Raw genomic sequence first — 23,907 nt, 5'->3', positions numbered from 1 at the left:
GAGTTACAAATAAAATTCTAGTGAGTAGGCAAATTTCCAGAGGCCACAATTAATGAGGCCCAAAGCCTCTTGTCAGGTATACTGGTTGCCACCAGAAAAGTCTTTTTTTTTTTTTTTTAAAGGAAGTTTCTAAACATTTTTTTTTATTTTAATTTTTTTATTTTTTACAGAGACAGAGAGTAAGTCAGAGAGAGGGATAGACAGGGACGGACAGACAGGAACGGAGAGAGATAAGAAGCATCAATCATTAGTTTTTCATTGCGTGTTGTGACACCTTAGTTGTTCATTGATTGCTTTCTCATATGTGCCTTGACCGCGGGCCTTCAGCAGACCGAGTAACCCCTTGCTGGAGCCAGCGACCTTGGGTTCAAGCTGGTGGGCTTTTCCTCAAACCAGATGAGCCCGTGCTCAAGCTGGCAACCTCGGGGTCTCGAACCCAGGTCCTCTGCATCCCAGTCTGATGCTCTATCCACTGCGCCACTGCCTGGTCAGGCAGAAAAGTCTTTATAAAGCTGAAATCTTTTTTTTTTTTTTTTTTTTTTTTTTAAGCTGAAATCTTTAACATCCACGAACAGATTTGAACCCTTATCAGATTTGTGCTGTTCATAAACCACAAGCCAAGATAATCCTAACAAGCTTACTCTCTCCTATATCTCCCACTATCAGGTACCAAGCTCGGGTTCCTATATTCATTAAGTATTTCATGTGTATCAGGCCAATGGTTGATGTTCAGGTTTTGCCCACTCACTCATGCACTTAGTATCAGTATACATCTGTTCCAAGCCAGCAACTGTAGACCACAGGACAACAACACAATATCCACATGGTCCCTGCCATGTGAAGCTTAGCAGTTTCACTTACTGAAATCAATGAGCATCTTGCCATAGCCCTGTCTCATGTACTGAGGCATGGTGAGGATACAGGATACATTGTAGTTGAGGAATGAATTCTTCTCCTAAAACCAAGAACAAACAGATGAGCAGGTCATGCAGGTTTAGAACCAAAGGTGTCAGCAGTCCCACAGATTCAAATAAGGCTGCTTGCCAAGTATCTGGCTAACCAGTCCTGGGAGCGGCTGTCCCGCTCACAGCTGGTCCACAGCCTTTACGATAGCCAGAAAGCCACGAACCCCAGGGTTCCCAGAGCTCTGAGACCTCCAGCCTCACTTTAAGGGGCTGACTCTGGGTTCTTTAGTTACAGCAGCACAAAAAGGATCAGACTGCCGTCAGTCTAGAACAGCCCTCTTTAAAAGCAATTTTTCAAAAGGGAGTTGTCTACTAGAGAAGAGAGGGATCCCAAACAGTTAAGTCCCCATTCTGGAAGGGGGTCAAAAACAATCAAATCACATATTGTATAGTTCTATGTTATTTTTAAGATTTTATTTATTGATTTTAGAAAGCAGTGGAAAGGAGAGAAAAGTGGGGAGGGAGGAGCGGGAAGCATCAACTCATAGCTGCTTCTCATATGTGCTTTGATCAGGAGAGCCTCAAACTACTGACCCTCAGCATTGCAGGCCGTCACGCCATCCACTGCGCCATCACAGGTCAGGCTTGTATGGTTCTATTTACATGAAATGCCCAGAATGGGCAACTTTATAGACAGAAGGGCTGAGAAGGGTTGATTGGAAATGAGGAGTGCTGTTTATGGATACAGACTTTCTTATTGAGGTAACGAAAACTGATGTGCGGATTGTACAGTAGTTGCACAATTCTGTGACTATACTAAAAGCCCCTGTACACTTTCAATAAGAGAATTGTATGGTATGGGAATTATATTTCAATAAAGCTGTTATATTAAAAAGTCGTAAGCACAATCTGGCCTTGAGTCTTTGAAGGCACTGTGGCATTACCACTGAAAAAAACCCAGCTTAAAAAAAAAAAAGGCAAATGGAATATATTCCTAGTTTTGAGCTAATAACAGAAGAGGGCAAAGCCAGGAGAGCTGGCTTAACTATGAGATACAGGCTTGTGGGTTGGTAGGCAGGGCTCTGGCCAGTAATTAATAGGCAGCTCCAACCCACAACTCCAGAAATGAATAAACCAGAAGCTTTTAATAAAGAATGGTACATTTTAATTAAACAATCTTTGATATGGGTTTTCCTTTTTTTTTCTTTTAAAGGAAAGGGCTGTCATTGTCCAGAATACTCTCTTCCTGTCAGTGATTTGAGTCTCCATGTGCCAACATCAATCACCCTGCTCTGAACATTAGCTTCTTAATCTCCAGATCCTGCTGACCTTGGAAAAATATCCAATCAGGTGACAGCCAGTGTTGTCTGCTTCTGTCATAACATAGAACAGGAAGGGCTCCACATCATAATATAATGTCTTGTGGTCCAGAAAAAGCTTGGCCAACAGGCACAGGTTTTGGCAGTAGATCTGGAAGCAGAAAAACAGAGTTCATATATGGGTCAGATAAAGGCCTAAAATTAAAGACTGTACCAGTATTGTTAATGAAGCAGAAATTGTGTGTTTCAGTCAACAGACGAGCACCTTTCTTTACAAGGTAAAACGGACACAAAACTAATTCCTTCAGAAACCTGTCAATGTACTACCACCCTCTTTCTCCTGCGCCACCGCTTGGTCTACTACCACCCTCTTTGTTAGGTCACCACGTTTTACCTTGTTTTTCTTGCCATCCACTTCAAACACGGATATTGAACCTTTGCGATATATCTCATCACCGGGTGGGTGTTTCCACACACACTTGGCCTGCAAGAGAATGGAATTCACATCAGGGAACCAAGCCTCCCCAACAAGATTGCAGCTCAAAAGGAAGAAAGAATCACAGTCAGCTGAGATGACAGACAGCTGGACACAGTTAAGAATATGCATCAGATTTTTTCCCCCAGCAAAACAATTTAAGGCTTCTAAACGACTCTTAACATATTTATATTTTATAGCAGTTTGGAACAAGTTTTCTGGGTTATATTCTGGCACTGCTACAAACCAGGAGATTAAAACCATCTACCACATAAAAGCCAGATAAATAAAAAAATACCCTTACTTATTAGAAAATGCCTTGTAACAATAGGGCATTCTTAAGCAGCTTACTTCAGGCAGCTTAGCGTTACTAAGTAAAGGCAGTACTTGACTCTCACCTTTACCAGTCACTTCTCTGGTTGCCCCCAAGTGCCCCCTTTGTTATATAAGGAAGGAGGAGCAAGTCCTTCTGTGGCACCAAAAAAATAAGGAAGGGGGTGTGGAAGGCAGCCTGGCTGACCACCAGGAAGCTCGGGGGTGCGGGGGAGGGGAACTGGCAGCAGCACCTGTGCGGAACTTGGCCACAAGGGGGCACAGGTACCCCTTTCCTTACACTCAATTGCTAATAGATTTAAAGCAGCAAGGCAGCCATTGCTGTAAATCAGTGATTTTCAACTGTTTTCATCTTATGGCACACATAAACAAATTACTAAAATTTTGCGGCACACCAAAAAATATTTTTGCCAATCTGACAAAAAATATGTATAATTTTGATTGAGTTACAAAAATACAGGAATAGTATAAATTTACCTACCCTTTTTGATCCAAAGTAACTTTTTAAAAAATCAGGTGCCTGGCCTGACCAGGTGGTGGTGCAGTGGATAGAGTGTCAGGCTGTGATGCGGAGGACCCAGGTTCGAGACCCCGAGGTCGCTAGCTTGAGCGCTCGTCTGGTTTGAGCAAAGCTCACCAGCTTGGACCCAAGGTCACTGGCTCGAACAAGGGGTTACTCAGTCTGCTGAAGGCCCGTAGTCAAGGCACATATGAGAAAGCAATCAATGAACAACTAAAGTGCCACAATGAAAAACTGATGATTGATGCTTCTCATCTATGTTCCTGTCTGTCTGTCCCTATCTATCCCTCTCTCTGACTCTCGCTCTATGTAAAAAAATAAAAATTAAAAAATAAAGTACTCTTTAAAAAAAATTTTTTTAATTAAAAAAAAAAACCAAAACTAATAATTGATACTTCGCATCTCTCTCCATTCCTGTTTGTCTATCCCTTTCTCTGCCTTTATTTAAAAATAAATAAATAAAAATAAAAATAAAAAATCAGGTGCCTGTACTTGTATATAAGAACTTCTGGCACCAAGAATTAATCAATCAGATACAACCATATTATGCAATACAACCAATAAGATATAACTCTATTATAATCTATGATTAAAGACAAGGCATTCACACTGGACAGTTATTGTTGTGCTGGTTGCTGTCATTTTTTTGACCATCTAAGGGAAGAGAAATCAGTGCCCCTGACTAAATAGTTAAGTATTCCATGTTTTAAAGATTCTTAAAGCACACCGGTTGAAAAGCACTGCTGTAAATAGGTGAATTCTTGAAAAGTTTTATGTAAATATATTTAAAGCCTATGTACATAACCAGAGCATTTTCTATTAATTTTATTGTGACTTTTGGTCAACTTAAGAATCATAACCTAATTTGTCACATGTAAATCCCAGTATTAACTGGGACTGCTTCAAGGAAGTTCCACCTACAGTTTGTCCCTATCACTACCCCTTTAAATCATGTGGCTTTCCCCAACAATAGCCAAACTGACACAACTGTTACTTGTTTTAAAAAGAGAAGCCAAACTTTTGGCCAACTGCCCAGCAAAGACCCATTTCAGTGACTCTGCCTGAAACAACAAGAGTCAGAAGGATGTATTAAAATAGGTTTTCATTTCCTGAAATTTGGTTTTTAGAATTCATTTAGTACAGAAGATGCTCAAAAATTCAGAATTGTTTACTTGACCATCAGATTTATCCAGACCCTTTGTTTTCTCCATCTACCACTATTTCTTGTCCCCTCTGGCTGTTTATTGGCTAGTGCCACTCAATAACCAGAGACAAAAGGGAAGAAAAGAGACAGAAATGGTAAGTATTCACATCAATACAAGTACCAGTCTTACTTTCATGTAGCAAGACCATGTTTTAGTTTATCTGCGTGGCCTACAATCATGGAGACCAGTCCTTCTGATACCATCATCCCCTGTGTCCTAGTGTCCCCACAGTCTTTGCCCATCACCTCCCCTCCAGCACTCTGGCCTCACCCCAAGTCATGTGTGCTCAAGTCTCAAGGACTTCATGCATAGGAGTAGCTTTGGGCCATCATGCTAGACTGTGCTCCAGAGGTGGAAATACAAAAAGGCAGCATCACCAAACTGGGGAAAGAGTATAAGACAGAACCCATGGGAAGCCTTGTTTATAAGGCTGGGCGTATGAAAATCGTGGGAAGTAAAGACAGAAGGGGAAGCAGAAGAAACCCCCTAAAAGGCTTAGAGCCAAATTATGGTATGTCTATGGAAATAAGAAACCAAGAGACCAGGTTTCCCATCTGAGAGATTCATCGCTGCCCCTTACCCTTTCCCCATCCCTACTCCATGGCAGAAAGTCCCTTTAGACTTTAAATTCCAAAACTAGAGGAAAAAAAGTGGCTAAAGCTGCAAAATATCTAGTAAGCATATGTCAACAATCAAATCAGATTCTTTTAGGGAGAAGGATGCGCAGAAACCAAAAAGCAATAAACAACTTGAGAAGGCACCAAAGGACCCATTCTGTTAATGAAGTCTATTTATTTTCATCTAACTTGGAACACATAAAAACTAAGGGCAAAGGTAATTCATATCCAAAGAAAGAAATGGAAAAGAGCAGCCTGATCAGGCAGTGGCTCAGTGGACAGAGCGTCGGACTGGGATGCTGAGGACCCAGGTTCGAGACCCCGAGGTTGCCGGCTTGAGCAAGGTGTCACTGGCTGGGCTGGAGCCACCGGTCAAGGCACATATGATAAAGCAATCAATGAACAACTACAGTGCCGCAACTATGAGTTGATCTCTCATCTCTTTCCCTTCCTGTCTCTTTCTCTCTCTCACTAAAAAAATGAAAGGAAGAAAGGAAGAAAGGAAGAAGAAGGGAAGAAGGGAAGAAGGGAAGGGAAGGGAAGGGAAGGGAAGGGAAGGGAAGGGAAGGGAAGGGAAGGGAAGGGAAGGGAAGGGAAGGGAAGGGAAGGGAAGGGAAAGAAACGTAAAAGAGCAAGCAGCAAGACAAAAGACAGGAGATGTACATGACAGAATGTGGTTATGGGCCACCTGCTGTTTAACATGCCACTCAGCACCAGCCATGCCACAGGCTGTCTGCCATCACCCTGAAATGTGACTTTCAATTTCCTATGCCTTCATCCCATTACTGCAGACCACTAAAAGATGCTTAGATAAATGTCATCTAGATATATGTCAAAATTTAGAGATTCTACAGCTGATGGCAACCATGGTCAGGAAAACCCAGACAACTTACCATGTGCCGGCGGAGTATCGTTTGGCTCTTCATGTATTTTAAACAAAATTCACACATATACAGACGTCCCAGTCGTGCATATTCTTCAGGATAGGGAGAATGGTACCAAGTATCAAGCTCATAGCGACCAAAAGCAATTGTTTTAATCATGTTGCTCCCCTCTGTGATTTGGCCTTGCAGCCTTAACTTCTCCTATTATAGAGAAGAAATCAAAAGTCAAAGAAGAATTAGAATTATAGTTCAAGCTTGAACAATGTGGGGGGTTAGGGACACTGACCCCCACCGCCATATGGTGGAAAATCAGTGTATAACTTTATCTTTTTTTATAAGAATTTTTTAAAATGTATATATTTTAGAGAGAGGAGAGAGAGAAAGGGGTAAGGAGCAGGAAGCATCAACTCCTATATGTGCCTTGACCAGGCAAGCCCAGGGTTTCAAACCGGCAACCTCAGTGTTCCAGATCAACGCTTTATCCACTGCGCCACCACAGGTCAGGCGGGTGTATAACTTTAGACTATGACAGAACTTAAATACTAATAGCCGATTGTTGACCAGAAGCCTTATCGTTAACATGAACGGAGTACTAACATGTATTTTGTATGTTATATACTATATTCTTTAACATAAGCTAGAACAAAGAAAATATTAATAAATACATTTTCAGTATTTATTGGAAAACATCCATGTATAAGTGAACCCGCACAGTTCAAACTCATATAGATTATCAACTAAAATGATTTTTGTTTTTGTAAGCCTATGGACATGCTATCATGAAAAAAAACCACACTTAGAGGTCTCATCTCTTAAACGTCGGAACACTAAAACTGAATAGAAAAAATTATCTAAAATATGCTCTCCAAAAGCTTTATACAGTTGTGTAGATTGGCATGACACATACCCAACCCTCTCAACTTAGGTCCTTTAAAAAGCATTTCTAAAACACGGACAATGCTTTGACTCTGAAATTTAAAGTCTAGAAAGTAGAAAATACAGTTGGGTCTCTACTTCCACTCGGTGGCTATAAGCTGGCTGCAGAAATCCTTTTTAAGCACACCAGGTAGACACTAAGGAAGGCTAGTTTAGGACAGGCCAGCCTAGAAAAGGCACGGCTCACAGCTCCAGGAATACCCACAGGGAACCAGCAGTGGCGGCCCACCCCAGCCGAGAGCAGCTAGCGAGCCACCTGCCAAACTTAACAAACCTATTCAAGGATTTCTAAGTGAAGTATTCAATACAATTAAAAAGGAAAAGAGTCCCTTTACAGTGACTGCCTGAAAATTCATGTTGAAAATTCTGCCTAGTATCAAAACTAACTGTAAATAAAAGTCAGAACAGAAAATCCAGCTTAGTATGTAAAAATTGGCTGTATCAAAGATTAATTCTAAAGTATGTGACAACCACCTTTCTCATTATTCCTCTTCACTATTCTTTTTATTCTTTTATAGCTGTACTGAGGGCTGAGGCAACCCTGCCAAGCAGAGTTCCTGTTGGGGAGAGGAGAACAACAGGAGGCATCTCCCGGTCCCCAGGTTCGCTGAATTGCAAATGACTCAACTCAGACAAAGGGGCACCTACTTGTTTTATCCAGCTAACTACCTCCACCAAACAGGTCCTTCCAGGAATTGAGGTGGAGGGGGGAAATCCTAAGGGATAAGGGAAGGGAGGAGGGGTAATTAATTTTAAATATGAATAGGAAGGGAGACAGTTTCAAATAAGGAAAGCTGGGGGAATGCAGGGGAAAGAGACTCAAGCAGCAAGGTACATTTAATTCCCATCAAACTGACTGCTAATCATTTTCCTGGGCAATTCTAAGGGCCCATCACAAGCGGTCCTCCACTGCAGGTTTACTACTCACCAAATCCTCTGAAGCCCGGGCTTGTGCTCGTCGGAAAAGATCCAAGTCATACTCGCTAGTCAGGTTTTCCAAGAGAGGTTCCCGAGTGTTCCCGTAGGTCTGCCTGTGTTCCTACGAAATTAACAAGAGCGTGAAACTCTCTGCTTCTAAGAACATCATCGATTTCACTACACTCAATGCCACCCAGAGGGCCACGCTATTATTTTAGTGCCTACTATATGCCAGGTGTTACACTAGGCACTACGGGTTTGGCACAGCCATACTACTTCTCAGGCAGATGAATGTCAGAAGCACCCATTACCCACCCTGGTAAATCCGGAAAGCAAGTGTCCTTATAACCTCTCCAGAAGGGAGTTTCATTCTCTATCTCTAAATGAGCACTTCACGAATCAGAACGCTCTGCCCCATTTCTCCCTCTGAAAATCTGCACAACAGCACAAATAAATAAACTATAACACATTCATGGGCACTACAGATGCCTGGGCTCCTGAGATCTGACAGGAACCTTGGTGGATCCTCCCCATTTAAAACCAATACAAAAACAAAAGAAAAAAAACCCTATAAGCCTTAGAGTCTAGACTGAAAGGAAGATCTGCAGGTAGGAAGCAGCTGGACAAACAGCCTTGTAAATTCCTTCCACTGAACTGCTGTGCCACCATTACACTGCCTGGCAAAGGCACTGTAACATTCACTTCAGAACTCCAGCCCAAGTGCCTACGAAAAACAGGCTTGCCTCTTTGAAAAATATTTTACTAAGTCCAGTTTTAAATAAGTATCAAGCCTTACCATGGCAGTGACTACAGGTATCTTTTAACAAGGAAGAAATCCCACTAGGGAAACTTCCCTTTTAAACCTTCGATTACTAGCCCTTCCCACTCCCTCCTAAACTCCACCTCCCACCCAGAGAGTAGAGATAATGGTAGTGAGGTGGAGTGAATGGCTCATCGCAGGAAGAACATTACAGATTTCACACATTCTTAGCACATGAAGAAACCATTAACCAGTGTCTTTACTCCTAGTAAAATTTCTTTCAATTAACCTGGGCTCATCTGATGGCTATCGTTTTTAATTTGGACTCCGTCATTTAAGATTTAGGCTCTAAGTATTAGTTATTTCTTCTAGTTTAATAAGAAAATCTTTTTAAGCTTAAAAGAAAATACTATCCAGCATTTTTATCAGAAATGTTGGGTCCAAATAACCTCACCCAAACTACTGGAAAACAGTTGTTTGTAAGATAAATTTTCAGGAGTGTTTATTTCAGCCTGGGTGATTCTCAGGATATTATGTCTCTAAACCTGTTTTCTGTACATAAAATAGGGAGAAACACCATCTATCTTTGCTACAAAAATTATGAGAGCAACAGTGCCTATAAAACCACAGTGCCTAGCAGTCATCAAATGGTATTACATATTACCGTATCATTACAGCCGTACCCAATCTGTACAACAATACTGAACAGGACAGAGGGAAGAACACAACTTGGCACCTTACAGCCCACTGCTAGAGGCCTTCCTCTACACACCCAACACAAGCTGGTAGAGGCGGTTAGCTACAAACTTATCCCACATCCCATCACTCATCTCACATCGGCCTGTCGCCATTTATTCACGACGTCACTTTCAAGACAGTGATGACTACCAAAAAAGTAAATACATAATTTGGCATACTTTTGTCTTAGTGAAGCCGTGCTGACTGCCTAAGTAGTCACAAATCATACTTTTAATAATCTACTGTAATGACTAAATAAGCAAACATTCCAACTCCGTGAAACAATTAAAAAAACACACGAGAAAAAGACTGAGTGATCAGATATTTTTTTGGTATTCTCAATAGTAAGCATTTGTTAATAAGCTTATAATAAAGTAAATCTTAATTTAAAAATAAAATGTATGCAAGTTTTTTTGAAGAAATTTTAATAAAATGAGGAAATTAGCTTGATACTAAAGTGAAAACAGAAATCAGAGCTGTGCTTATAGTAATAACCAAATTATGTAAATAAGTCTTATGTAAAAAAACAAGGAGACTTCCCAAAATGCCAAATGTGGTTATTTTCAGTTAGTAAGATTAATGTTTATTTCTGCATACTTTTCTTAATTGTTCTATATTTTCTATTACAAACATGCATTACTTTTTTTTAAATCTATTTTTATTTATACTTTGTTGTTTTTTTCTGTTTGTTTGTTTTTTAATTTTTATTTATTTTTTATTTATTCATTTTAGAGAGGAGAGGGAGAAACAGAGAGAGAGAGAGAGAGAGGAGAAACAGAGAGAGAGAAGGGGGTGAGGAGCTGGAAGCATCAACTCCCGTATGTGCCTTGACCAGGCAAGCCCAGGGTTTCGAACCGGCGACCTCAGCATTTCCAGGTCGACGCTTTATCCACTGTGCCACCACAGGTCTCATTACTTTTAAAACTAGAAAAAATAGTTAAAATGCTATAAAAAGATTTATAGACTATATCACTAAATTAATGCCTTTTATTAGGTAGGAATTTTATTTTTCCATTAAAATAAGTGGACTATTGCTTAGCTTGAATATTATTTCCTTATATGTAAAGACATCTCCATTACCATGGCATTTGTTTGAATGGGTAAATTTAACCCTTTAACGCTAAAGTCAGGTTTAGAGGAATGAACTTTTTTTTCATTAAATACTATTTTGTTTTTGGGCCCTGGCCGGTTGGCTCAGTGGTAGAGCGTTGGCCTGGCGTGCAGGAGTCCCGGGTTCGATTCCCGGCCAGGGAACACAGGAGAAGAGCCCATCTGCTTCTCTACCCCTCCCCCTCTCCTTCCTCTCTGTCTCTCTCTTCCCCTCCCGCAGCCAAGACTCCATTGGAGCAACGAGTTGACCCGGGCGCTGAGGATGGCTCCATGGCCTCTGCCTCAGGGGCTAGAATGGCCCTGGTTGCAGCAGAGCGACGCCCTAGATGGGCAGAGCATCTCCCCCTGGTGGGCATGCCGGGTGGATCCCGGTCGGGCGCATGCGGGAGTCTGTCTGACTGCCTCCCTGTTTCCAACTTCAGAAATACACACACACACACACACACACAAATTTGTTTTTGGAAGATATCCAGTTTCCACTCTTGACAGTTGGTTTTGGGGGATTTATAGTAAACTTTGTCAGAGAAGAGTCCTCCCACTCATAGAGAATACCAAACAACAAATCTGAAAAACAGAAGCTTAGAAACCAAAAGGAGTTCACGCTAATTACATATTTAACTTTTTCTCACCATATATTTCTCTTTCTGTTCTTTGCTCAGCCCAGAATTTCTTTTCTTCCTGAGTTCAGCAACCTTTTCCTTATATCTCAGCTGCCTCTCTGTTGGTGCCTAAAAGGAAAAAGGAGAAAATTGATAAGCTAGCTAGAAAAATCATTGTGTAATTAGTTTCAAAATGAAAGTAACAAAAATAAATGAGAGAGGGAATGTCAGATGTGCTACAACCACCCTGTGAAAACTATTGGCAATTTAAAAATTCTCAATCAAGTACCCTTGTCACCTAGACCACTACCCTGTCACTTAATGAGTTCAGAAATGTACTTTTTTAAAAATTATTTTTATTTATTTTATTTTATTTTTTTTACAGAGACAGAGAGAGAGTCAGAGTGAGGGACAGACAGGGACAGACTGACAGGAACGGAGAGATGAGAAGCATCAATCATTAGTTTTTCGATGCGCATTGCGACACCTTAGTTGTTCATTGATTGCTTTCTCATATGTGCCTTGACCGTGGGCCTTCAGCAGACCGAGTAACCCCTTGCTTGAGCCAGCGACTTTGGGTCCAAGCTGGTGAATTTTTGCTCAAACCAGATGAGCCCACGCTCAAGCTGGCGACCTCGGGGTCTCGAACCTGGGTCTTCCGCATCCCAGTCTGACGCTCTATCCACTGCGCCACCGCCTGGTCAGGCAGAAATGTACTTATTTTAATATTAACCCAAACAGAACATAAATTAAGAATGGAAGCAAAAGCAAAAGGAATAAAAAAAAAGATCATTTCAACTCAATAAGCATTTATTGAAAGCTTACTGTTTTCCAAGTATGTACTGATAAAAAAAATAAATAAATACTGAATTAGAACCCAAGATAAACAATGAAGAAAAGTGTAGCTACCACTGACAGAGTGCTTCTTACCTGACAACCACTGGGGACTGGTACCTTAATTCAGCTGACTACTCTGCCAGGTAAGTATTTACTCCTTTTTATTAACAAGGAAATAAAGTTTAGGGAAGTTAACTGCCCAAGGCCATACTGTTAGAGGAAAAGAACCACAGTATTCAAATCCAGATCTGTTTGGCTCCAAAGCTAAACTTCTCCCTCATTACTATGCTTCCTCTCTATCCACCTGTATCTAACCACAAAAACAGACAGCATATGATGAGCTGGATATATACAATATGCAACAAGGGCTAAACTAACATTGTAAGAACATTACAGTGGGAATACATGAAGAAGAAATTCATTAACGGTAGAAGAAGTTTGGGGAAGAATCCCTACAATAGCTGAGAGTTGAAAAGGGCCTTAAAGGATAAATACAATTTCTCCTTGGTATAGGCAGACAGTTTGGGGCAGAAAAATAGCAAGAATAAAAACCAAAGGCATTCAAAGAAGAACAAGGAATTAAATATAATCAATGGGTATGAATGTTCAGAGAGGCAGAAGGACCATGGTAAAGCAGCATCTTGGAATTCAAGGGAAGAGAGAAGCAGAAGAAAAAATAACATCAACAGATGTCAAATGCTAAGGAAACGTCACTGGTTAACTTAGAAATGTCAGCAGAGTGGAGAGTTTGAAGGTAAATTACAATAGGTTAAAAAGCAGATGCAAAAGAGGAAATAGAGCAGCAAGTGTAATCTTTCAAAAAATCAGGATTATGTATTATTATATTGTTAAGATTATTGCATGATTCCTTCATTTATGACATAGAAGTGTTTTTTTCATGAAAATGTACCATTTATACTGAGTTTGGCTGAAGACAGGTTATTTAGACATACCATAGGAAACAAGAGGCATGGGATACCTAAAGACAGTCATGGGCAGAAGATATCCAAGACTTGGCTCTCATTCTGTGAACGGCCAGAGCTTTAACAAGGCCCATACCTGATGCCTGGTTGAATGCCTGTTGTCATCTTGCCTGTGGGACAGCATCCTTTCTTCTATCTGCTTATCACGGCTCTGTGCTCTCACCTGCAACCATCAACAACGTCAATAAATCCACCTGCTTCTACAACTATGTTTACTTAATGCATAAGAACACAAGAACAAATCCCCTGAATTTATGTGGTGCTTTTACTTTCAAAGGGTCTTCACATTTGCTACCACAAAATCTGTAAGACAGACAAGGAAGCTTCACATTCTGTTTTCCCAGTCATTAACGGAGAATCAGAGAAGTGAAACAACTACAGCTAACTCGTGGTAAAGCTAAGGATTTAATTAAAGTTTAATTGATGACTCTGAGCCTGGACTCTTTCCACTGTACAATAAAAAAAGAAACAGTGTGAGGAAGTACAAGAACAGAGTGAAGAAGTACAAGAAAATGTTAGCTACCTGGGGTCAACTCTATAGGGAAACAACTCTGTAGTGATGTGATCTTAGAGTCAGACCAATCACATTAGCTCTCCACTAGTTTCCGTTCCACATTCTGGAAAGTGAGGACTCATGTACAACAGCCTATTCAACTTCAACACTCAAACTCAGCACAATCAAAACTGAAGAATGACATTCTCCCACAGATCTGCTCCACCCCAAACCCTACTCAATAAAGAGCAACCCTTTCTAAACAAGTGATCAGGTCAAAAACACAAATGTTATGCTTGATTCTTTTTGTCTCATACCTCACAGACTCCATCAGCAAATCTCTTAGGCTGTTTCCCTCCAAAAGATACCCAGAATCCAAGCAGTTCTTATTATCCCCACTGATAAAACACTAGTCCAGGCCACCATCTGCTTACTGCCTGAGCTTCAGAACAGCCTTCCAACTAGCCTACCCTGAGTCAACTCTTGCCCCCTCCAATCCATTCTCCACATACTAGTGAACTGTGATTTTTGAAAAGGGTTTATGAAATTACATCACACCTATTTTAAAGCTTTCCCGATGTTTCCCACAGCCATAGAATACAGACATGCTCCTAGTGCCGAGACCTACAGCTCCTTTATGATCTGGATCCAGCTTCCTAATTTCCCATCATGCTCAAGCCATACTGGCCAACTTCTGGATCCTCAGACCCAACAGTTTATCTCCACCTCATGGTCTTTGTGCTTGTCCATCTTACTACTTAGATCTCTCCTCCTAGATCTTGACACAACTGACAATTATCAACCATGACTCAGACCTCCAAGAGCCTTCCTAACTACCCAAGCAAAATCAGTGCCATACCCGCCACTGCCCTCAAAGCAGTCACTTTTCTGTATCTTTAGTCTTTTTGTTTCTCACAACATTTATCACTACATGGAATTCTTACTTGCATATTAATTTATGTGTTGATTTTGCCTCCCACCATGAGAATGTAAACTTCTTGAATGCGGTAGCCTTTTACCTCATTCACAGAATCCTTAGATACCAACAGTGTTCGGCACATCCGGTCAAAGAAACCTCGGACTGAATAGAAATGGTCCTATCACTGATGGCATCCTTTACTAGGAAACCCAGAGAATCATGTATGAAAGTAAGTTAAAAATGCTAGAGCTTTTAATAAATGTGAAGAATTAGTCTAATCTTTCCATTTGTGATTCTAAATACTATATAATAAAAATATCTATCTTTCAGAAATTTTCCTGATCCTTCAAGTACATGTTCAAGCAGTAAAGATGGATTATGCTGAGCCTGACTTCCCTTAAAAAGGGCACAGAAGAGAAAAACCTTTTCTCAAAGTTTTCTTCCACAACTAAAATTTTTCTTTTTCTTTTTAAAAAATAAATTGCTTAGGCCTGACCTGTGGTGGCACAGTGGACAGAGTGTCAACCTGGGACACTGCAGACCCCCAGCCAAAACTCCAAGGTCACTGGCTTGAGCACAGGCTCACAGGCTTGAGTGTGAGGCCACCAGCTTGAGCGTGAGGCCACCGGCTTGAGTGTGGGATCATAGACACAACCCCAATGGTCGCTGGCTTTAGCCCAAAGGTTGCTGGCTTAAAGCCCAAGGTCACTGGCTTGAGCAAGGGGTTACTGGCTCGGCTGGAGCCCCCCAGTTAAGACATGTATGAGAAACAATCAATGAACAACTAAAGTGCCGCAAGTATGAATCTCTCTCTCTCCTTATCTGTCTGTCGCTCAGTCTCTAGCTTTCTCACTAAAATAAAATAAATTGTTTAAGGTAACACGTTCATCTTGCTACAGGCCAACAATTTTAAGTTAGACCTTAGTAAGACTTTTATGTAAAATCACTGGCAGTAACAGATCGTTCTATTTAGAAACAAGAGGTAGAGGACAACTCTCTAAGAAACCGAGATCTCAGCCATTTTCAGGGAAAGAAGCCTTGTCAGCTTTGATGCGCATGTTGGTAGAGCTGCTCCTGATTTGACTTGGTCTCAGACCAATAGGAAGATAATGGGAAGATCCACCACTGACTCTTACACAGAGCGGGAGAAACTGCCTTCTTATCTGAGAGATCTGGAGTGAAGAAAATAAGTGTCCTCAACCTTAAAATCCATATAAGCAATGAGTGTACAATACTCTGCTGAAAGACTGAACACAAAGAGAAACTTTCCATCCTGTGGTCGCCTTGGAAATAAGAGAACAAATTCCTGAATCAGGGAGAAGTAATGTTAGCTGGGAATCTAATTTTTCTCAGGATGAAACTGCCTCAAGACTTATTACAAAATAACCACAAAAACTCTCCATACTTTGGTTTAACTAGCCTGGGCAGCCTGTTCAATTCTACCTGAGCAATCCATTTAACTAACGTTTTCAACTCTCTGTCGTTTTCCGGTTCCATCCTTGGTAACAGCAACCCACACAGAAACATACAAAATAGGATCTAAGGTTTGACTCTGAAATCCATTATTCTAGAATCCCAAAGGTTATTTAAGACTGTTTTTCAAGAAATTAAAACAGGAATTAGCCAAGAGTAGATGTAATTAAGACTAATAAAAAGGAAGAGTTTCCACAAAAACAGAAGAAAAGAATTATGAAAAACCTTTTAAAAGCAAAATATCTTCATAAGATTTAGAAGAAAACCTAATGCATAAATATTGAGACTACATATTTATGCAAATGAGACCTTAGTGAAAATGGTCCCTAGCTCTTTAAAGTTAACTTTCAATTAAAAATATTCCATAATTTCCTTGTTAATTTCTTTCAAAGTACTGACTACATACTATTAATTCTTTTATCTGTTTAACCAGTTTTTAAAATCACGTTGTTCTTCCCTGGCCAGATAGCTTGACTGGTTCGAGCTCTGCTCCAAAGCACAGAGGTAGAGAGGTTGCCAGTTTGATTCCCAGTCAGGGCTCATACAGAACAGACCAATAATCCTGTCTCTCTCTCTCTCTCTCTTTTCTTCTCTCTCTCTAAAATCAGTAAATAAAATTTAAAAATAAAATAAATTAAAATCACAGCTGTTTTTTATGATGTTTCCTCCACTAGAATGTAAGAGTGAGGACCCTGCCCACTGTCCACACTGGACCCCCACTGTTTAGCAAAGTGCCTGGCAAATGGGCAGCTCTGGATGAGCACACGGTGAATAAATGAGAAGGCAATTACCTTGCATTCATCCGCTGAGAGGTTGTGGTAGAGCGGGCATCCTGAGATGGAGAAATGTCTCTCATGTTTTCCTGTAAGATGTCCTGTTAAAGGAGGGGAAAAATCTCAAGATAGAAGATTTCATCTTAGAAAGTACTGTTTCCTTCACAACAAACCTGGCTTTATTGCTGTATCATTTTTATTAATAAATGTCTGGTCAAACAGATTGAATCAGACAGATTGATTCCACCAAAGGTAAGTGCTGTTAGGGCTATAAGTTGCACCCACAATAAATTCTTTTTTTCTAAAAGTTGGACCTGGCAAATATTTGAACATACTTGTGGATAGAGAGTCGGACTGGGATGCAGAGGACCCAGGTTCGAGACCCCAAGGTCTCCAGCTTGAGCGAGGGCTCATCTGGTTTGAGCAAAAGCTCACCAGCATGAGCCCAAGGTCGCTGGCTCGAGCAAGGGGTACTCGGTCTGCTGAAGGCCCACGGTCAAGGCACGTATGAGAAAGCAATCAAGGAACAACTAAGGTGTTGTAATGCGCAAGGAAACTAATGACTGATGCTTCTCATCTCTCCGTTCCTGTCTGTCTGTCCCTGTCTATCCCTCTCTCTGACTCTCTCTTGTCTCTGTTAAAAATATATAAATTGTAATTCCTTCTGTTCTGATGATGTGTTTCTCAAATTCCAAAATGTCATATAGTCATACATTTATAATAAAAACACAAAATCACAAGCCAGAATATTCTCTTTTGGTAGAATTCAACTTTCCTATGCTAAATTGATCAAGTCATATAAGAAACAAGTGTACTTTCTATTATGATGAACTTCTTTCAATAATCTGCAGAAACTTCTAAAAAAATGGAGAAAGAAATGGTTTCTATCTTATAAGTAAACATAATTTGATGAGTTTCAACCAGATTAAAAATATTCATTTGGGGGGTGGGATGGGGCTGGTTTTTAAAAATATTTAGGATTTTTCCATATTCAAACTTTTAAACAGGCAGTGTGTACCAGGCCCTCTTATGAGGAGAAAATGTTAGGAAAACTAAAAGGCTCGTTTTATCTCAAGAGGCATCTCTTCATTTTTCTATTTTCATGTGGTAAAAACATGCAGGGAATTGAACATCATTTCCTTTTTAAATGTCTCCTCAACTGAAAAGTTTATAAAACACCTAAGATTGAGAGGGACGGTGAGACAATGCTAGTGGGATAAAGACAAATTGGCTAAACTAAGTTGCAAGTCTACATATATCTTACACCTTTCTTTCATGTCAAAAAGACAATTAATTTTGAGTAAAGAAGACACTCAGATTTCAAAAATAATACAACATGATTTATAGAATAAGCTTTAAAGGGAAAACAGCCCAAGTTCTGAGGGAGAGGGGGATTAATATATGACACACAGGTTGCCATTTCTCTGAAACTGTATTATTAAAAGTATAATTTTAGAAATCCATATAATTTACTGTGGGCACAAAAAACTACTGCCAGTGGTCAAAAACTATGTATAAAATGCAAAGCATCACTGCTACAGCAAACCTTTTTAGATATTACGCATTTATAACTTGAGTCAATTATCCAAGTCATATCTTATTTCAGAACACGTAAACTAAAACCAAATGAATGTGTCTATATTAAAAACTTAAAAACAACAGCTTATCTATTGACCTACCAATTCCACTATGACTTTATCCACCAGATTTTCTCAAGACATCAAAATACATATATATATATACACACACACACGCACACACACACACACACAAGGCTATCCATCACAGTATTGTTCAAAATAGGTAAAAATGAGAAATAATCTAAATGTCAATCCACATAGGACTATTTAAATAATTTATGAACTATCAATACAATGAAATTCTCTGTATCCTCTAAGTCAGGGGTCTCAAACTCGCGGCCCGCGAGTTTGAGACCCCTGCTCTAAGTTCTAGTAACATAAACTATCCAAGATGTCAAACCACCCACTGTTTTTCTTTTATGACTACCAACAGAAAAGAAGTACATATGTATGCATACATGTATGCTTATAGATGTATAGAAACTTACTAGAAGCAGTTATAAAAATTACCACCACCACCAACAAAAAATTACCAATAGTAGTTTTATATCTGGGGCATATGGGAGAAGAACATTTACTTATACACTCCAAGTCCTCTTGTAGGGTTTCTAATTTTCACAAGCATGTAATACTTGTATACCAAAATTATTTTCTTTTTAAAATTAATACCACTGTTTTTGCCTAAGATAAAGAGTAAAACAGGATCAAGAACAATTTTGGAAGCTCAGGTTCATACTTTTCAAACTCTGCCAGTACATTAAAATCAAAAGTCCAAGTATACTGTCCTCAGATGCAACAGATTTAATTTACCCTCTGGACTACCTCATTAAGGGGGCTGTCCTGGGCATAAACAACACCCAATCAGACCCCTACTGACCCTTACTCATGTCCTCCTCTCCATTCCGGTCACTCCACCCCAGGCATACTGGCCCCGAAGCGTGCTTCAATGCTTAAGCATTCTCCTGTCCCAGACCCGATGCACTTATTCCCTCTAAACTCATCGCTTCTTCCCCACATTCTCACACAGCTCTTTCCCACTTGTTTCAGGTTTCTGCTCAAATGTCCCGGTATCAGAGTGGCCTTCCCTAACCTACCAGGTGAGCACATGCACAAACAATATCCTAGCCTCTCTACACACTCTAGTTAATGAATATATATCTATCTGGTTTGCCTTCCCCAAGGTTAGTTACCCTCCAAGAGGGTTGGGATTTTGACATATTCACAACTACATCACCAGACTTAAACAAGTGTCTGGCACAGGGCAAATATTCAGTAAGTATTTACTGAATGGCTAAACACAGTACGTAAAAGCACAATTTAGGGATGCATGGATAGTGACTAGCAGAGCTGAGGAAAATCCTTCCCTTGCTGTTGTGGCAAGGAGATCCCCGTACGCTCCTAAAGTGCAGTAGCTAGCTCTTGCTTGCACCAGGGTTTAAATCAGGGGTAGTCAACCTTTTTATACCTACCGCCCACTTTTGTATCTCTGTTAGTAGTAAAATTTTCTAATCACCCACCGGTTCCACAGTAATGGTGATTTATAAAGTAGGGAAGTAACTTTACTTTATAAAATTTATAAAGCAGAGTTACAGCAAGTTAAAGCATAGAATAATAATTACTTACCAAGTACTTTATGTCGAATTTTCGCTAAGTTTTGCAGAATAAATCTTTATAAAACAACTTACTATAGTTAAATCTATCTTTTTATTTATACTTTGGTTGTTCTGCTACCGCCCACCATGAAAGCTGGAGCGCCCACTAGTGGGCAGTAGGGACCAGGTTGACTACCACTGGTTTAGATGATGTCACTTATTCTTAGTTTTTCACTATCTATCCCAAGAAAATTGAATTGGGCCTGTAACAGTTATCTTGAGTGATAACTATTTCAGCATTGGGCTGAAGGTTTTTGAGAAACTGCTGCTAAGACCAGGAAAGGATCCAAATAAATAAAATACTGGGGAGAACGTACTGGCAGCCTGCAAAGCAGTGACTTGCTCTTTTCTACCTTTTTTCCTGAACACGCTAGCCACATTTGAAGGCTAGACTTGAGATGCAGACCCAGCTGTGAAAAGTCCCTTATCTCCCAATCAGCACCTTGCAATTATAGACAAAAGCTTAAACCCAACTTTTGCATTAAAGGGCACCTAGGAAGCACAAATAAGGTTTAAGCCATGACAAGAATCATAAAAAACAATAAAATATTCATTTATTTGAGAAATATTTTCCTAGTTTATACTTACTATGTACACAAAGCTATAAAACCTAAAATTACTGAAGTCACAAAAGACCTGAGTCTCATTACCTCTTTTGTCTTATTTCCTTAACAGTGATAGCCATATAACCACTATTCTACACTAGCTTACACCCTATTAGTTCCATTAAGCTTTTACTATGTACCATACAATGTGATAATGGGAGATAATTGGTCTTTTTTCATTTTTACTAGAAGAAAAGAATTTTTCACTGGGCAAAGCTCTCAATAAACTGAATGGTGCATCACAGTTAATTTCCAGATCTATTATCATAGACAATAGGTCATGAAGCAGAGATGCTTTCATTAAAGTGGGCAGTTCATTGCTACTCGGAGCATGTGATCACTGAAGAACCTAAGAAGCTAGAGCGCGACAGAACACTAAACATTTCTGGGCGATCCTAATACCAGAGGGACAGAGAACCACAGAACACAGGCTGTCATCAGGTTGGGGCACACTTACCCAGAGAGTTACAGCCTGGCGTAGGACACTTCATATTAAAATTGTAGCTTTCATGGAAGCGACGGCGCTTAGGGCGATGAGAGAGATCACTGCCCGAGTCCTTCAGGGACATGTCCTTGGCAATGCTCTCGTCATGAGACACGTTGGGGCTGGAGATGTCTATGTCCGACTCAGAAGAAGGTGCATTTCCAGTTGGTGTTCGCGGTGGAGACTCATCATGATCAGCTGTATTTTTCGTTTCTAAAGGAAAAGCAATTGGAAGAACTTGTCAGTAGTGTTCATTTAGTTAGAGGTTTACTATCCAGAGGAATCTGTGGCCTTCCAAGATCCTCCATGATCTGACCAGTAACCTTAGCCTTTATCTGCTACAAAGGCTAAATGGAAAACAAGGAAAAATGAACATTGTCCCTTTGGGGCAATTTTAAATGGATTAAAATTAAATTTGAGGCTAACCTAATACATTTCCCTTATCTGCATTTCTCCTAAGCCCCCAATCATGGCTAATCAAAACTAGATGGAGCCTGACCAGTGGAGGCGCAGTGGCTAGAGCAGGGGTTGGGAACCTATGGCACGTGAGCCAGATGTGGCTCTTTTGATGGCTGCATCTGGCTTGCAGACAAATCTTTAATAAAAAAAAAATAATGTTAAAAAAATATATAAAACATTCTCATGTATTACAATCCATTCATTTCCTACCGCTCATGTTCATGGCTGCGGGTGGCTAGAGCCCATCCCAGCTGTCCTCCGGGACAACATTAAATTTTTATTGGATAATGCGTAAGGTACACGGGTCGTTGTATGGCTCTCACGGAATTACATTTTAAAATATGTGGCGTTCATGGCTCTCGCAGCCAAAAAGGTTCCCGACCCCTGGGCTAGAGCATCAACCTGGGATGCTGAGAACCAGGTTCGAAATCCAGAAGTCACTGGCTTGAGCGCAGGCTCACTAGCTTGAGCATGGGATCATCAACATGATCCTGGGGTCACTGGCTTAAGCCCAAAGGTCGCTGTCTTGAACCAGAGTTCACTGGCGTGGCTTGATCCCTCTCATCAAGGCACATATAAGAAGCAGTCAATGAACAACTAAAGTAACACAACTACAAGATGACGCTTCTCATCTCTCTCCCTTCCTGCCTCTCTCTCCTTCTTCCTCTTTCGCAATAAAAAAAAAAACTAGATGAAAATAAATTTTGAAAAACATTATCATCTTATTCTGTTTCCAGATGATATACAGCGTAAGAGACAAAAGAAAATGCTTGTTTTTCTGAATGACACTGAACAGGCTCGGTGTGAAAGTGTGAATAGACTTGACTCTTAAGTTAGCTGTTGGTAATCTAACAATTCCAGACACTAAATCAGGGGTTGCAAACCAAACTCCTACAGGGGCTAAGCAAGGTCATATAGAAAGATAATTGTCTATCTCAAAGAACAACTAACATTCATTCAGCTGCAGCCAACTATTACTGTGGGTGAACAGCCAATGTCCCAAGAGCTTTCAATTTTGTAAAAGAAACCAGTAACCTAGGTTTTCACACGAAATTTCTGTATTTTCAAATATTGGCAACACATTTTTTTAATGTAAAACTTTACAAGCAAACCAACCAACCGTGTTGGCAGGCCAGAAGCTCATGAGTCTGCAACCTCTGCTCAAAGGCCTCTGATTTGGACTGGTGAATCACAATCTCAATAGCTTACCATCCCCATTACTGAAGGACACCTCTTCTTAGAAATTCAGAGACAACTGGACTGCCAGACATGGCTGTAAGAAAATCTGGTCCATCAACATGTATGGACCTAGAGGGTATTATGCTAAATGAAATAAGTCAGACACAGAAAAACAAGTACCATATGATATCACATATATGTGGATTCTAAAGAACAAAATAAACGACCAAAACAGAAACAGACTCCTAGATCTAGAGAACAAACTGAGAGTTATCAGGTGGGAGAGGTTTGGGGGACTGTGTGAAAAAGGTGATGGGGTTAAGAAGTACAAATTGGTAGTTATAAAATAGTCATGGGGATGTAGAGTACAGCACAGGGAACATAGTCAGTGACATCTAATAACTATGTATGGTACCAGGTGGATACTACAAATTTGGAAGGATGACTACATAAATGATCTAACTGTCTGACCACTATGCTGCACACCAGAAACTAATATAATATTGACTGTCAACTAAAATTTAAAAATAAAGTTTAATTAACTAAAAAAGAAAAAATCTGGTCCACACCTTCATCTGTAGGTAAGAGGTACCCAGTCCTTTTCGTCTACTGCAAATCCAATCTAATGGATCCAGCAGCTACTCTGGACCTCAAGAATACTCCAGTACCAGACTGTCCTCAGCAAGATGGAAGAAAGGAATCTGACAAACAGCATTCAACTACCTGACATGTTCTCAGTATTAAGCATTTATCAGCAGTGGCCCCAAGCCTTCCTTACAAAGACACTGACCACACCCTCTCTGTAATGGGTCCAAACCATACCACACCCACTCACCTCTATCTGAAAAGTCAACCACTTGCTCAGTTTCTGAACCAGACGAACGAGTCTGACGAAGAGGGTATTTTTTGGGGGTCACTGGAGTAGGCTGCTGCTGACTACGGGTCACCCTCCTAGTAGAATAAGCAGGCTCCTCAGTGCCAAAAGACTGCAAATTTCTAACAGGGCTGGAATCTGAAAAGACAATAAAGTAATGAAAGAAAGAAGGAAATCTGTTTTATGCTCATCCATACAATTTATTAGCATTTAGCCTGCCCCTTCGTCTGTCAAAAAAACCAACAAATCTTCAAAATATCTATTTTATTAAATAAAA

General features: G+C 40.2%; 2 protein-coding genes across 12 annotated transcripts in view; both read right to left on the bottom strand.

Moving 5' to 3' along the window:
• KAT7 (lysine acetyltransferase 7) overlaps nucleotides 1-23,907 on the bottom strand; it is a 38,802-nt gene that overhangs the window by 7,541 nt on the left and 7,354 nt on the right. For 3 of the 9 annotated variants that reach the window (XM_066364499.1, XM_066364498.1, XM_066364500.1), the window contains exons 3-12: nucleotides 23,592-23,768; nucleotides 21,092-21,331; nucleotides 16,816-16,898; nucleotides 13,216-13,302; nucleotides 11,350-11,448; nucleotides 8,123-8,233; nucleotides 6,268-6,459; nucleotides 2,619-2,708; nucleotides 2,235-2,375; nucleotides 862-955 (exon numbers count right to left, since the gene is read on the bottom strand). In XM_066364499.1, the coding sequence (XP_066220596.1) occupies nucleotides 862-955; nucleotides 2,235-2,375; nucleotides 2,619-2,708; nucleotides 6,268-6,459; nucleotides 8,123-8,233; nucleotides 11,350-11,448; nucleotides 13,216-13,302; nucleotides 16,816-16,898; nucleotides 21,092-21,331; nucleotides 23,592-23,768 (1,314 nt within the window). The remainder of the gene's footprint in view (nucleotides 1-861; nucleotides 956-2,234; nucleotides 2,376-2,618; nucleotides 2,709-6,267; nucleotides 6,460-8,122; nucleotides 8,234-11,349; nucleotides 11,449-13,215; nucleotides 13,303-16,815; nucleotides 16,899-21,091; nucleotides 21,332-23,591; nucleotides 23,769-23,907) is intronic. The other 6 variants (XM_066364504.1, XM_066364505.1, XM_066364501.1 and 3 more) reach the window with 4 other exon arrangements.
• The window catches only part of ABI3 (ABI family member 3), a 523,965-nt gene continuing 510,492 nt past the window's right edge, over nucleotides 10,435-23,907 (bottom strand). For all 3 annotated transcript variants that reach the window (XR_010748936.1, XR_010748937.1, XR_010748938.1), the window contains exon 9: nucleotides 10,435-10,518. The gene's annotated coding sequence lies outside the window, so the exon portion shown is untranslated. The remainder of the gene's footprint in view (nucleotides 10,519-23,907) is intronic.

The sequence above is a fragment of the Saccopteryx leptura genome, chromosome 2 (genome assembly GCF_036850995.1).
Source record: "Saccopteryx leptura isolate mSacLep1 chromosome 2, mSacLep1_pri_phased_curated, whole genome shotgun sequence".
NCBI classification, from domain to species: domain Eukaryota; kingdom Metazoa; phylum Chordata; class Mammalia; order Chiroptera; family Emballonuridae; genus Saccopteryx; species Saccopteryx leptura.
This window is presented reverse-complemented; position numbering and strand designations above follow the sequence as displayed.